Source organism: Lepidochelys olivacea (assembly GCF_965140295.1).
Source record: "Lepidochelys olivacea isolate rLepOli2 genome assembly, chromosome: 10".
Taxonomy (NCBI): Eukaryota; Metazoa; Chordata; order Testudines; family Cheloniidae; genus Lepidochelys; species Lepidochelys olivacea.
The window spans coordinates 33,236,538-33,251,651 of record NC_140420.1 but is presented as its reverse complement, the minus strand read 5'-3'; the positions used below and the strand labels follow the sequence as shown (position 1 = coordinate 33,251,651).

The following is a 15,114-nucleotide window of genomic DNA, read 5'->3' as shown; positions in this document are numbered from 1 at the left end:
TCCTTCTTTGTTCTAGTCCTCACTCAGGTCGCTGGCTGTCGATTTCAGTGGAATGGTCAACAACCCCCATCTAAGTGATGTCCAGTTCCAGGTAGACAGTGGGGAAGTCCTTTATGCTCATATGTTTGTGCTTTATGCACGGTGCCCACAGCTGACTGAAGTCGTAAGTATGGCTGGAGGTGTTTGCTTTTGCATTTGTTTGCTGTGCTGCCTTCCTCTTCCTTCTGGCAGTGCTGCTGTCTCTGGGCGCAGCTGCCATGCGGTACTCTCCTCCTAACTAGGAGGGGATTGGCTCCAGTCTCTACAGAGAGTACTGCTTCAGAGTCAGGAGCAGGTGCTAAAGCCTGGTGCAGAAGACACTTCTGACCCAGCTGTGAATTGCAGCCACCCGCCCCTCCCCGCAGGCAGGTAGCAAGAGTCCTGTGGTGTTGTCAAAGAGAGTGCGTGGCAGTTTGCTTGAAGGAGCGAGGGGGATGGTAGACGCAGCAATCTGCCAGCAGTTTATATGGGAGGGTATCTATCTAACTATATGTTTGCCCTCTGGATTTCCATAGCCTCCCACCCCACACAAGCCTAGGCTAGTGTGTCCTGATGGGTACATCTGTCATGCCCTTCTCCTAGAGCTGAGCTTGGGTGACACATGAAATCCAGGGACTAGACTGTGGAGAGTCTAGCTATGCCTGTGCGTGACCTTTATGAGGGTCGGTCTCCACCCCTCCCCCGGAGTAGAAACCATTTCCCTGTACAAGGCCTCTCCTCCCACAGTTGCCATTGCGCTAACAGTGCTGAACAGAACTTCTCACCAAGGACAGTGAAATGCTCCTCACGCTCCCCAGCAGGGTGTGCAGTCGAGCAGCCCACAGTACATCCTCAATAGCATCCCACCAGTGCAGTGTGACGGGCCCTGAGTCTAGGATCTGAACCCTAGGTCGTAGTACCAAGAGCTGCCACCAGCATCTGAACACATTTTGAGTTTCCTTAAATGTTGTTAACTCAGAGGCACCTGTACGCCCTGAGACCCCTTTGTAAATGGAGTTAGGAGACTGAGGTCATGGTTTAGCCCCATGCACACTCCTAACATCACTGATCCATAGCCCAACCCTGCAACCCTTTCTTACCTGAGTAGTCCTCATTAATTACTTGTGTGCATAGGAACTACTTGTGTGCATAATGGTTGTAGGATCCGTCCCCTACGTGATGTGTTTAATCCCTTCTGTGTGGATCGTTTCCCTTTTCTGCAGTGTGGTGTTTTCCATTTAGTCTCTCTGTTGGCCGGGGGCGTGTTGTAAGAGCCAGGTCTTGCAATTTTCAGAGATCTTGAGCCACCGGGAGTTAACAGAGGAATCAGAAGCAACTGGGAGCCTGTGTTTTCTGTTTGGCTATTTCTACACTTGGAGTTGGGGGATTGATTCCCAGCTTGCATAGGCAAACTCATGCTAGCTCTTGAGGAGCTAGTGCACTAAATATAGTAGTGTAGTCATAGTACCGTGGGTGGTGGTGAGCAGCAGCACGGCTAGCGGCCAAGAGTACAAGTCTGTGGGGTCTGAGAGGGTTTTTACTCGGGCAGCTGGCCCATGCTTCCACTCACTGCTACCCTTGCTACTGCAACTACACTGCTGTTTTAGCATGCTAGCTCAATAAGAGCTAGCGTGAGTATTTCTGCACAAGCTGGGAATCACAGCCCTAGCTCTAAGTGTTAGATGTAGCTTTTGGGTGACATTCAGTACCATAAGAGAGAATCTCAGATACTGCAGTAGATGCTAGGGGTGGACAGGGTGGAAGCATCCCAGCAAGAGAGGGGAGCAGGGTGGATCCATGTGGGTGCAGCGGGTATGATTCAGGTTGCGAAGGATATGGGAAAAGCTGATCAGTCCCTCCTTTCTGTGCTGTCCCATAACTGGAAAGCAAGAGGCCGCTCAATGCAACCCATGATTGGTAAATTTAGAACCAATCCAAAGAAACTTTTCTTTATCCAGCATATAGTCAGCCTATGCAGTTCACTGCTCTGGAAGGTACTGGATTTAGAAAGGGGCTGGATAAGGTTATGACTGATGTGTGGCAGTTATACAGAAGGATCATATGGCTGTAGGGGTTAGGAGGAACACTCCCCCGCCCCCATAAAGAGCATTGCGTCTTTGACTTTTTTAGCTTTCCTCTGAAGTCTCAGGTACTGACTACTGCCAGAGTCCAGATGAGGATTTGGTGGATGAAAGGTCTGATCTGCTGTGGGCATTCTGGGGCTGATCCCCCTGCGCCCCTCTCTTGCTGACAAATGACCCTGCTTTGGCTGTTTGATTCTTTTCACTCTCAGGTTCACGGTGAAGGTTTCTTAGTGGAAGAGGATGGGAATTTGCAGACCCGTCGAGTGCTGCTGAGTGAAGTGACGGTCGAGGCAGCCCGTGCATTTCTGCAGTACCTTTATGCAGCTGATACCAGTATCCCTGCCGAGGTGCTCTCTGATGTGGGAGCTCTTGCCATCAGGTGTGTATGCTGCTGTCTAGTCACTTACACAGTGAGATTTATTTAGGGTCCCAGCCTGGGAATTTACACCCAAGTTTCTGCAGAGGTGACTCCCCCAGGCTGCATTGGTTTAGGTGAAGTCCTTTCAGTTCAGATGGTCAGTGTTTTACAGTTTTCCTGCACACATCTAGCCTGCCATCTTCATTCCTGGCCTGAGTGGCTACAACTAACTTTTTAGTTCTCTGTGTACGTTTCCAGTGTGACCATTGTCACAAAAGTGTCACTCCCCTCATCTTCCCACTGGGTGTATCTGCCAAGTTACACCTGTCAGCACAGGCCCATTATAGTCTGGGGGAGAACAAGCCATTCCATTCTGTCCCAAGTGTCCGCAGCAGCATTTGATTCCATGGTCTCTGTTGTTGCTGCTGGTGGCGATCTAATAATAGTTAGAGAACCTCAGATGAAAGACATACTAAGCACTTCACTAAGTATAGTTAGTTAATCCCCAGAAGACCTGCTGAGAGAAGATCAATACTGTGTGTAACACTACCTTGCGCTATCAGCCTTACTGTCATTTCGTGACTCTAAGTGCACTTCAGAAATAATCCTTAAAAAACAGACAGATTCAAGGGATTCTGTCAACTTAAAAATCACCCCTCTGAAAATGTGGACCTGTTAGTTTTACAATTAACACCTAATGACTCGGAGTGAAAGAAGTGAAAGAAAAACATATTCTATATTTTCTGTGCATTCATGGTACTTTCCTCCGTACCAACAACTAGTCAGTCAGTTTCCCCTGACGTTTGTATATTCCTTCGCAGTAGTGAGACAGAAACAGATTTTTAAAAACGGGAAAAAAGTATGATTCTAAAACCACAAAAATGGACACAGGGAAGGTGTAAAACTTGACCTTTTGACTGAGTAAATTTCAAATTGATTGTGTCCCGCTAAGGAAACTGCATCTAATTTGCAAGGACACATTCACAAACCAGGCCCTAGTTCTTATGCCTAGTGAGCGGCAGGAGAGATAGGTGGAAACAGAGCAGACTGTGGGTTGGAGTTGCAATGTAGCTACAGCAAGGCTGATGAGTTTGCATGGATGTTGTATGTCCGATCGATGGAATGTATCAAGCATATTTTCTAAGCCTATCAGTTTGACTGAGGCTCTGTCCTTGATACCTGACCTTCTGCCCCTTTTTGCAGTGTGGCAAATTTAGACCCTTGAGAGCATTAAATGTTCTCTGCTTTGGGGGGTGCTATACTGAGCCTACTAGCTTCTCTTTCAGGGAGAAGCTGCTCAGACATCAGAGCCTTCTTAGCAAAGGAGTCCATGATGGAGGCAGAAACACAAGAAGTGTAATCATAATGGTCCTGCTCCTTGGGAGGGCTCTTGGTTTGCCTCTTGATTTTGTCTGCGGTGCTAGGAATTTTAATTCCAGCCATGTAAAGTCTTTTACCTTTAAATATAAGCTTTAAGGAGTGGGACTAGTGCTTTCGGGTATCAGCTGGGAAAGGGGATTCTGAATAATAAAGTTAGGTTTGAGCTGATGCACCTAATGGAAATGAGACACATGATTCTTGTAAGGAAATCTGCTGAGGATGCTGGTGAACCAGCTAACTGGTGGAGGAAAAACAATAACCTTCCATTGTATCATTGCAGGTTTGGTGTGAGTGAACTGATTTCTATATGTGGAAACAGCCCTGGGGAGAAGGAGGAGCATGCTGGGGTAGACTCAGGAGATGAACTTTTCTCCGTGGGGGAAGAAGAGAATTGTGAGAACAGAGCTGAGAACTTCCAGGAGCTCTTGAGGTCAATGTGGATAGATGAAGATGAGGAAGAAGTAGCTTTGCTGAAACCTGAAGACCAGGAAGAGGAAGACAATGAGAAAGTGGATGAGCAGGAACTGGAGGAAATTTATGAGTTTGTTGCCACTCAGCGAAAGATTGTTCGAGATGAAGCAGAGGTGGAGGAAGGCACAGGCAGATGCACTTACAGTGAAACAGAGGAGGCCCAAAATGTGAACCGACAGACTGAGGATGAAGAGGTGGTGGTGTGTGAATCTCCCTCAACAAGCAGCAAGATTAAAGAATGGAAGGAAAATTTTGGCCTGGGAAGATCCAGCTGTGAATCACCTGGGCAAGAAAAGAAAATCCTAGGTATAAGTAGGAGTGAGAACATGAGCATTACACGAATTGCGCCTGTGCACTTGCAGGGTAAGCCTTGTGAGTGTGGTGACGTTTCGGCTTCCCATGGTGGAGCCTCTGATGAAAGAGAGGGCTGTCGGAGAATGCCCAAAGTAGTGAAGGTTTCTAGATTCTCTCAGATTTCACAAGGTGAAGAAGAGGATGATGCCTGGGAAAAACTGTTCCCTAGTTGCCAACACAATGATGCTGACCTCAGTAAAAGTTATGATCCCATGTTTTCCGCAACCCAAGGGGAACGTTGTGAGCCTTCTCCACTAAATGAAGCCAACAAAGAGTCAGGAGAGATTTCCAGTGGAACACCTGTTGAGGTTAATAATCCACCTGTTCACCATCAGTCACAGAAAGACCTCCTGTCAGTTAGGAGTGATTTGTGTAGCAGTCCTCTTATCAACCCTTCCTCACCAGTTTTGCCAGCTGTTGGTTCATCACCTATGTCTCCAGAATCAAATAGGACATTTTCCAGAGTATCCACAGAAATTTCTCCTGTATCAGCACCAAAGCAAAAGCAAAATAAAGGACTCTTTCAGTCTGATGGTGCATCCTTCCAAAAAGCCAGCGAACGGAATGATGATTCAGGACTTGAGAAGATCATAAAGAACACACTTTCTCCAGCAAAGTCTCCCTGCATTGATTTAAAAAAGCAAAAACATGTCCCAACTTGCTCATCGTTGGTCCTCACAACTCAGAATACTGCTTCTCATGTGAACCAAGAGGCTGAAGTTATTCTTTTGCTGGATTCTGATGAAGAAATGGAGTTAGAACAAATGAAGGAGAAATCAGATTCTGAACCTTCCCTGAGGGAAATGGAAATCTCCAGGCGATTGGATTGTAACTGTAAGAAAGTGGAGCAAGAGCACGAGGTACCAAACTCTGGACCTGTTTCAGTTGCTGACATTGCAATACACCAGAGACCGTTTCAAGTGTCACTAGGAAGTCAAGACAAGGTGCACAGTGAGAATGCTGTAAAGCTGTCAGGAAAGATGTCTCTTAACAACCAGGTTGGGACCTGTATTGATAGCAGACTGAATTTGAGCCATGAGGAGAGCTCTAACATGGACACCTCATGGTTGGTGCCAGACACGCCTCTTCTTACCAGAAGCAGGAACTGCTCAACACAGACCCAGGCAACAAGTTTGAGTTGTTTCAGGAGTCAAGGGTCTAAGCACAGGACTAAAGCTTTATTGGTAAATAATAGTGACCATAAACAAGCTGGGGAAGCTATGAAGATTCCAGAGATAACTTCAGATCTGTTACTTGCAACTTCCTCACAAAAACATTTGCTTACAGAGTACTCCTCAGTCAGCAAAAAAACCTCTCCTGGAAGCCCTTTAGGTCACTTTTGGAAGGATTCTCTGCGAGTTTCTCCAGCTCCACTCTCACCTGCCTGTGTTCGTGTGAAAGAGAAGTCTTCAGAAAACCTGTCTTCACCCAAACAAGGCCTTCCATGCCGTGAGCTGTCTTTGGAGAATAAAACAGACATTAGTGTGGTTGAGGTAGAGGACAGTGAGGAGGAAAAGGAGGTGGCTCTGCTCCATTCAAGTGGCAGCTTCCTGCTTGGTGATGAGCCACCAATTCCAGTTGATGACGACTGCTGGAGTGTCGAACATCTGTCACCAATCAAAGATAACAACAAGGTGCTTGAGGGGGTGGACTGGGCAAATACCAGCAGTCTCATCCACGGAGAAAGTGGCTTTCAGCACGACCAATGGAAGAGTCCAACCAGAGCCCTGGAAATTACAGGTAGCACTCCTCTTCGAGGAAATCCTGTTGGTAATAGAAAGACCTTGCTCTGTCATGAAGAGAGTCCTATTGAGGCACATTCTTCAGTGAGCAATAGGCTACGTTTTTTGAACTCGAAAGTCTGTGATGAGTGGGATGAAGATGAAGTCCCCGAGATTCTTCCTCTCACACAGAGGGTGTCAGCTGCAGCAGCTGCCCAGAATACCCAGCCCCTAAAGACTCCTGGTAAGTACTTGTATGAATCCTAGAAACATTGCAATGAATTGTGCTGTTTTCATTTGAACTTGTCACTCTGTCTGTAGTTCACCTTGTTGTGTTCAGGTGGTTCGCCTGCTGGTCTGACATGATTTTCAAGGCCAGGTGCCAAAGAGGTAGTGTCACCTTCACAGTTCCTCGTTGCTAGGTAGGGGGTTCCACCTGACACTCAGTATTATTGGAATAGAAAAAGTGTTTTTGTGTTTCATTCACATTGTTTGTTTCATGAGTCCCATTCCTCAGGGAGGTTTCTGCAGTGAGCGATATCAAGGTCACAATACAGGTGGGTTTTTTATCTAAATCCTACTGGATGCTTGGCTGCTGTGGGTATGGTTTGGTATCAGTATGATCCTTACTGTTCAAACACTGTGTGACCCTTCCGTTAACAGCACGTGAGGCCTTCAGACCAGCTACTTTGTCAGTAGAGCAGTTGCAGTTGTCTTTCTTTTTACGCATATGAATGTGGCACTCAAGAAATTGGGAGATTTATAGCACTGGCAAGCACTAGGCAGCCTGCAGATGGGCGTCATGCAAGCTTTCCTTTAAAGCTCAGACAGTGCCCCTCAGTCCTGACCTGCAGCCCCAGTTCTGGGCCCCTTCCCAGAGGCTCTCATAATACACCCAAATCTTGACCTGTGAATGGGGAAATAGTATGAACTATGGATATGAGCGGGAGGTTGGGCTCTTCCCATCTCTGACACCGACTCACTGTGTGATTTGGGCAGCAACTTCACATCTCTGTGCTTCAGCTTAAATATCTATACACGTGACCTGACACTTGCCTCTCTGCATTGCTGGAGAGCTTATTTGATTACAGTTTTTAAATCTCTGTAGACTGATGTAGCTCCTTCTGTCCAGGATCTCATAGTGTTAATTAGTCATGCTATTTTGGGTGATAGTTTCACAGTAAGGGATTAGGAAGTGGCCAACAAACTAATTTTGCTTTAGACCCAGCTCAGTGTTCTAGACCAAACTCTACTCTCCAGAGAGGTAAGACCCATTTGTTTACCTCTGGAACAACAGCCCCTCTCCTCTGAATTTCACCCTCCTGTGCTACAGACTTGGCTCATGCCAGCCGTGGTCTCTTTACAAAGTTCAATAACACAACCTTTTGTTAACTGGCAAAAGGTGCCTGTCCTTACTGCATAGGGACTTTGGGTCCAAAATTTGTCCTTTCTTTTAAATTAAACTGTTTTCTTAGGTAAAGTGAGTAAAAATAAAACAATAAAAGGCCGACTTGAGTCCACCAAAACCTCCCCCAAAATTTTCACAGCTCTGTCTAAAATGAACATAAGATAGCTGGTAAAGGGCTGTGGGACCTTTTGGGGGAAAATGATGCCCTAGATATTACTATTATGTGTCTTTGTATTATCTCTCACAAAGACTAGAAATCATCAGCCAGTCCCAGGACCCTCCATGTTGATATATTTATTCTCATTGTAATTTCATTTTGCTGCAGACCCGGCCTGTCACAAGAGAAACCAGCCCCCCAGAGTTCCCATAACACCAGTACCAGCTTACTCCATCATGGAGACCCCAGAGCTGAAGAAGGAACTAAACAGGTTAGTGTTGCCTCCATTAGCACCTTGGAGAGCAAGGCCAGTTTCTTAATGTGCAGATATCTGCAGGGAAGTAGCTTGACAGAGAAGCCCCTTTTCAGCAAGAGAGAAACATTTGATGGCATTCCAGTAAATGTTGCTTGAGACCCAGTTAGTAGTGATGGCTGGACTGCAGACTTCATGTGGGACTGGAGCCTTCAATTCCTCCACCCATGCTGCGACGCCACAAAGATGGGGCGTCACCACATCAGCCTAAGTTTACCATACTGCTTAACTAAAGTGTCACCTTTGTATTTTAGATTTGGAGTCCGTCCTCTCCCAAAACGGCAGATGGTGTTAAAGTTGAAGGAGATATTCCAGTATACTCATCAGATCATGTCCTCTGACTCGGAGGATGAGATCCCATCCTCCCAACCACCCTTACGGAAAGCCACTGCCAAGCACCCCAGCCAACCCCAACCGGACTTGATTGAACTGAGAGAAGAGAATTCCAAGGCCTCCAGTGTAGGGGGCGAGCAGCAGCTGGGGGTTTCGGTCCCTCCCCTGCCAGTTCTGGGCAGTGGTGATGCTGACAGCTCAACGGGCCACTCTACAACAGGCTATCTGAGGACTAAGAAAACAGCTGAAACTAAAGGCCACCCAGGAGGAGCCAGAGGGCTAAAGGGAGCTAATTTATCTCCAGCTACATCTCCAGTTAAAGATTCTCTGGTGGGCAGTGCTGATGGACAGGTCCTCTCAGCATCTCAGGAGTCTGCAGCTGCTTCAGCAGCTGGAAGTGACAACTCCTTTGGGTCACGGAGGTAAGGGACTGAAACCGCAAGGAAAACCTCATTACCGGTGTGGTCCAGGGGCGTGGGGGAGACACCTCAGCTCTCCTGCAAAGTTGAGAAGCCCTGTCCTTTGTCCTTGGCTTAGGTCACCCACATATCCTTTTTGGGGGGGTTTCAGTTTAATTCCTAGTGATCTCTTGTCAATCACAAAACCGTAGTTTGGCATATCTGATATTCTGAGCTTGGTAAAGGCCCACGCCTGGGATGTCTGGGCTCTGTAGGTCAAAAGTGAGAAGCACTGGCAGAGCTGAATGGAGGCCCAGAACTGGAATAGCAGGGGTCCCTGCTGGTCACAGGAGGTGCGGTAACAGAGCTGTGCATAAGGAGTCCAAGAGTAGAATAGAAGCAGGTAGTGCTAGTCAGGTGTGAGGAGCACCAGCACAGCTATGTATGAGGGGGCCAAGCCTGGAATAGCGGGAGATGCTGCCGGTAAAGCAGGAGGGGTATTGGCAGAGCTGAGAATGGAAGTTCACTGAACGCTTGCCCACGCTGCCTGTCCCATCAGACAGTTATTTTCATGAGACCTAAAATGTTAGAGAATTCATAGCACTAGGGAGGGCCACACAAGGGCGTTTAATCTATAACTCCACCATGTTCCCTGTTGGTCCATGATCATTGGCATTTAATTGATCTCTCCTCTCTCTCATTTTCAGTTCTTCTTCCAATGAGTTTGAGACAGGTGTGCTTACATCTGAAGAGGACGAGGAGTTCCCAGCATCTCAGGCTGCAGCCCGAGAGGCAGATAAGCTGGAGGCAGTGAGACGCTACATCCATTCAAACCCCGGCCTGTACCAGAAGATCCTCCTTTACCAGCCCTTTGAGCTGACTGGGCTGCAGGCAGAGCTGAAGCAGAATGGCATTAAGATTGCGCTGGGAAAACTGCTGGACTTTTTGGACGCTCACTGTATCACCTTTACCACGGCTGGGGCACGGAAAGAGAAGCAGCAGCAACGTGGGGGCAAGAAAAAGGGATGCAAACGATACTGACTGGAGCCTCCTCTCCCTTCCCTGCTGCCTTGGTGCATTCACACTTCCCCACTGCAGGCTCTAAAACTCTTCCCCTTGTTCCGTGTCAGAGCTTCTTCAAGAATTGCTCTTCTGTTTTGCTACTAAACATTCTCCCTGCCCCGGTAGAATCTGCTGCACACATGTGCTTATGCTGCTGGTTTTTCAGTCAGAACATTGCTCCCGGACGTGCTCGAATGGCTTGGAACTGTGAGGGAAGCATCTGTCCCCAGTCACTCTGCTTTAGAGGTGCAGAGACCCTACATGCTTTCAGCACTATCCATCCCACTCCCTGCTGAAAGAGTGCCTGCCGGATCTCTGGACACCAAGGCCACTACCAGTTATGCTGGAGTTTCAGCATACGGTTAATATGATCCCTCTGCCTGTTTTCCTAGTTCTTTAGCCATCAGTTTCCTTTTGCCTTTTCTGTCATCTTTTCCCCTTCCATTCCACTTTCTTTTATCTGTCCTCCTCTGCCTTTTCCTGTTCAGTTGTTTCCTCTCCTCTTGTCCTCCCCTCTTGCCTTCCTCTTTTCAAATAGATTTTATTTCAGCCTTGCTTCTAACTGCTGCTTCTAGAGGCAGAACTTCTTCTAAGTGCCTGACAGAGGGTGCTACTCCCAAGCTCCTCACTGAGTGCATCAGTGTTGGAACATAAGGTCCTGCCTGAATGGTAAGAGTTCCATAGGCCGTGCTGGCCGTGGAAGGAAGCAGGTCAAATCCCCCTGGATTGTTCTGTCCTAGAATAGAAACAGACCTGCCTACCTCACCACACTAGCAGGAAACAAGTCACTTTGCCCTGATGTGTAAAGCAGTGAGAACAGCCAGATGTTCAGGTTTGTCTTTGGGACCACATTGTTTTTTCAGTCTGTTTATTCAGTTTGAGATTTCACTCTACAGATTGAGGGGTAGGGACAGGGAGTGTTGTGGTGGTAACATTGTCTAGTGGGTAGTTCAGGAGACCTAGCTTCTGTTCCTGGCTCACTTTGTGATTTTTGGCAAGTGGACTCAAATTTTGGTTGCTTCATTTGTTGTGTGCCTAACAGTGGACACTTAGGGCTTGGTTTTTCAGCAAATACTGAGCACCAGCAGATCCCACTGACTTCAGTTGATGGTACCGGGTATTGAGCACCTCTGAAATTGTCCACTGGTGTTTGATGTTGGGCACCCAAAATGAATGGCTGCTTTGAAAGTCTGAGCCTTAATTTCTCTGTGCTTCACCTGTAGAAGAGGGGAATGAGGGCTGCCCACCTTTGGAAAGCATTTTGAATGGCTCAGAATGGAAGAAAGTGATACAGAAATGCAGAATGTTACTTACTGTATTGAAAAGGTAACTTACTGGTAACAGCTGTGTTGTGGAGAATGCAAGGAAGAGATACTGTTTACATACAATCTACAAACACTCTTATTCTACAGATTTGAGATGGGTACCAGGAGTCCTGCAGCCCTCTTATATTTAATACAGTGATAAGGACCTCAGAGGCTACAGGTCCCAAGATGCAGTGGTGTGTTTTGACTGCTTGGACTGAGGTAGAGCATTGCGTACTGGAATCTGTAGGGCTAGACCTCTTTGTTAAAGATACTGTCGACTCTATTTTCTGAGAACTACAAGTCGTACTGGAACTCCTGTCAAGTTGCCATGTGGCCTGGGCTTGGACAATTTCCACTGCTACCCCCCCCCCCATTTTTTTAAAGGAGACCCCCACAGTTCCGTTGCAGTGACCACTGGACACCTTCAGAGCCTCGTACTCATTCCTCACCTAACCACACCTTGCTACATAATCTAGTTTCCAAACTGGACTGCTGCCAGGTGCTTTGCTAAATTTGCAACAGGGAAATCGTGGATCCTAGAGAATTGACTTCTGTTTATTTAATCTTCAGAGATGTGCTGACTCTTTCCAGCCTTGGGAGTTGTGAATTGATGATGGCCTCACTTTGTAAAAAAAAGAAGCCAAGCTCCTCAAAACCAGTGTTGGTATTTCTGTAGCATAAGAATGTCTGTTTTTTTTAAATTTTTGATACAGTATAGTGTGTTTTTTATTGGATGTACATTATGTGCAATAAAAATTGTAAGAACCTTCAGCTGTAAACTTTGTTAACAGGTAGAATCAAGTAAAAGGCTTGTAGGCAATTTATTGTTTAAAATCTTGGGCCCAGCCTTGGAGCTGCAGGGGCATCCCAGCAACTAGTGTGCCTCTCATGCTGGCTAAAGATCCTGACAAGGAGTTGGAGGAAGAGGGAGGAGTCAGGTTACTGAGGGGAGCAGGAGGCTGGAGAGCTGCTGCAGCACCAAATGGGAGTCTGGCCTTGTTATATGGAGAGGACTGAGGAAGGCAAGCAAATCCATCTGATACGGGGAGCCAAGGGCAGGGCTGGGGAAGGAGTCTCCATCTGCCAGGATCAGAGGCAATGCTAGGAAAAACTGCGGGAGGAATCCAATCTGCTGGGCACTGAAAGTGGGTTGGTGGTAGGTGGAACTGGAGGAGGGGAGGCCGGAAGTGGAGTGCCCAGCTGCTGGACGCTCATGGACCCCAGGCATTTCTGTGAGTCACGGTGGCTGTGCACCAGGTTGACTGCTGCAGCCAGTTTGATGCTCTGGAGCTGCTACTACATCTCCATCTCCCTGGCTCTTCCTTCTCTTCAGGCACCCCACCTCTCCTCCCTCTTCCTCCACTCTCATGTATCCTCTCTCCTCCTTCACCCTGTCAAAGCCCTGCACAGGGTGAGATGGGAAGGGAGGTGAAGAGGACACATACAGCTGCGGTGTGACTTAGAAATTAGCCATTCAGATGTGCACATCATTGACCTGGCCCCCACGTCAGCTGATTTATTACCCTTGTCCTCCCTCCTCTGGTTTGGTCAGGTACTGGGACGGGCTGAGACTCTTATTTCTTCATCATGTAAGGCTCACAGGGCCTCCTTCCCCACATGCCTGCTAACTGCTCAGCTCTATGCCAACAGAAAGGGAAAGGCAGCTTCACCTGCCTGATGCCTGCGTTTCTCTCCCTTCCTGTAGGATTTGTGGGGAAGGGTGGATGCATGTTAGGCCACCATCCGTGCTGACGGGGTGTCAGACTAGTGTAACAACTCAGTAAAGCAAAACAGTCAATGTGGATGTTCCTGGAATAAACAGCTACAAGAATTGTCCCCCAAGCAGTCACATTAGTATAGCAACGCGGAAGACTGTTCTAGTGACCTCCCTCTGTAAATCACCTCGACATGGCCCTCTCTGTGCATAGGGACTTGCTTGCACAGAAATGTTCACCTGCACGCTATACGATGAATGCAAAGTATTTGCAGTTTGCCCACAGTTCTCAGCACTAGCTAATAACCATGGACGTAGTTTGATGTCTATATTTGGGAGGGCGGCTCCAGTCAGGCCAATGGGGCTGTGTGTGGCCGGGGGCGACAACAAATTCTGTGCCTGCAGGGGCGCCATTTCAGATGGGGAGGGGCACAACTTTAACAGTAATTCCAGGGGCTACTTAGGCAACTGAAAACTCTAGTGTTTTTGCAGATAACTTAGAAATATCTGGCAGGCGCATTATATCTAATTTCTATATTAAGAAAGAAAAATAAATAAATATTAGGCCCACTCAGCTCTAATACTATCATGTTCTGACATCTTGTGGCAAGTCACTTGAGGGTCACTGGATAGGTTTAAAATTGTATCTTCTTACTCAGATACTCTTACTAAAATCAGCCTGGACCATTGTGCTCATCTCGTCTGACCTCCTGCACATCACAGGCCATAGAATCTCACCCACTCACTCCTGTAATAGACCCCCTAACCTCTCAGTGAGTTACTGAAGGCCTCAAATCATGATTTAAAGATTTCAAGTTACAGAGAATCCACCATTTACACTAGTTTAAACCTGCAAGTGACCTGGGCCCTGTGTTGCAGAAGATGGTTAAAAAAAAACCTGGTCTCTGTCAATCTGACCGGGGGGTAATTCCTTCCTGATTCCTAATATAGTGATCAGTTAGACCCTGAGCATGTGGGCAAGACCCACCAGGGAGACAACTGGGAAAGAATTCTCTGTAGTAACTCAGAGCCCTCCCCATCTAGTGTCCCGTCTCCAGCCAGTGGGGATTTTTGCTACCGGCAGTTGCCGATGGGCCACATGCCATTATAGGCAGTCCTGTCATACCAGCCCCTCCATAAACTTATCAAGCTCAGCCTTGAAGCCGGTTAGGTTTTTTTGCCCGCACTGCTCCAAACTTCACTTCTCTGATGGTTAGAAACCTTCACCTAATTTCAAGCCTAAACTTGTTGATGGCCAGTTGATATGTATTTGTTCTGGGGTCCACCTTGATGCTTACCTTAAATAACTCTGCTCCCTCCCTAGTATTTAGCCCTCTGGTGTATTTATACAGAGTAATCATAGCTCCCCTCAGCCGTCTATTGGTTATACAAAACAAGCCAAGCTGTTTGAGTATCTTCTCATAAGACAGGTTTTCCTTTCCTCAGATCATCTTAGTAGCCCTTCTCTGGACCTGTTCCAGTTTGAATTCATCTTTCTTAAACATGGGAGACCAGAACTGCACACAGTACTCCAGATGAGTCTCACTAGTGCCTTGTATAATGGTACTAACTCTTCACTGTCTCTACTGGAAATACCTTGTCTGATGTATCATATGACCGCATTAGCCTCTTTCACCACCACATCACATTGATGGCTCATAGTTATCCTCTGATCAACCGATACACCTAGCTGTTTTTCCTCCTCTGTCACTTCCAACTGATAAGTCTCCAGCTTAATAGCAAAAATTCTTGTTGTTAGTCCCGAAATGCATGACCTTGTACTTTGCATTATTAAATATCCCATTTCTATTATTCCAGTTTAAAAGGTCATCCAGATCTTCTCGTATGATATTCCAGTCCTCCTCAGTATTGGCGATGTCCTCCAAGTTTGTGTCATCTGCAAATTTTATTAGCGCACACCCACTTTTTGTGCCAAGGTCAGTAATAAACATGTTAAATAAGGTTTCAGAGTAACAGCCGTGTTAGTCTGTATTCGCAAAAAGAAAAGGAGTACTTGTGGCACCTTAGAGACTAAC

General features: G+C 47.0%; 1 protein-coding gene across 4 annotated transcripts in view; it reads left to right on the top strand.

The window, feature by feature from the left end:
• The window catches only part of SLX4 (SLX4 structure-specific endonuclease subunit), a 38,705-nt gene extending 26,580 nt beyond the window's left edge, over window positions 1–12,125 (top strand). For all 4 annotated transcript variants that reach the window (XM_084641583.1, XM_084641581.1, XM_084641582.1 and 1 more), the window contains exons 10-15: window positions 17–163; window positions 2,312–2,481; window positions 4,121–6,630; window positions 8,120–8,222; window positions 8,519–9,019; window positions 9,703–12,125. In XM_084641583.1, coding sequence (XP_084497709.1) covers window positions 17–163; window positions 2,312–2,481; window positions 4,121–6,630; window positions 8,120–8,222; window positions 8,519–9,019; window positions 9,703–10,036 — 3,765 coding nt within the window. In that variant the 3' untranslated portion in view covers window positions 10,037–12,125. The remainder of the gene's footprint in view (window positions 1–16; window positions 164–2,311; window positions 2,482–4,120; window positions 6,631–8,119; window positions 8,223–8,518; window positions 9,020–9,702) is intronic.
• The last annotated feature ends 2,989 nt before the right edge of the window (window positions 12,126–15,114 follow it).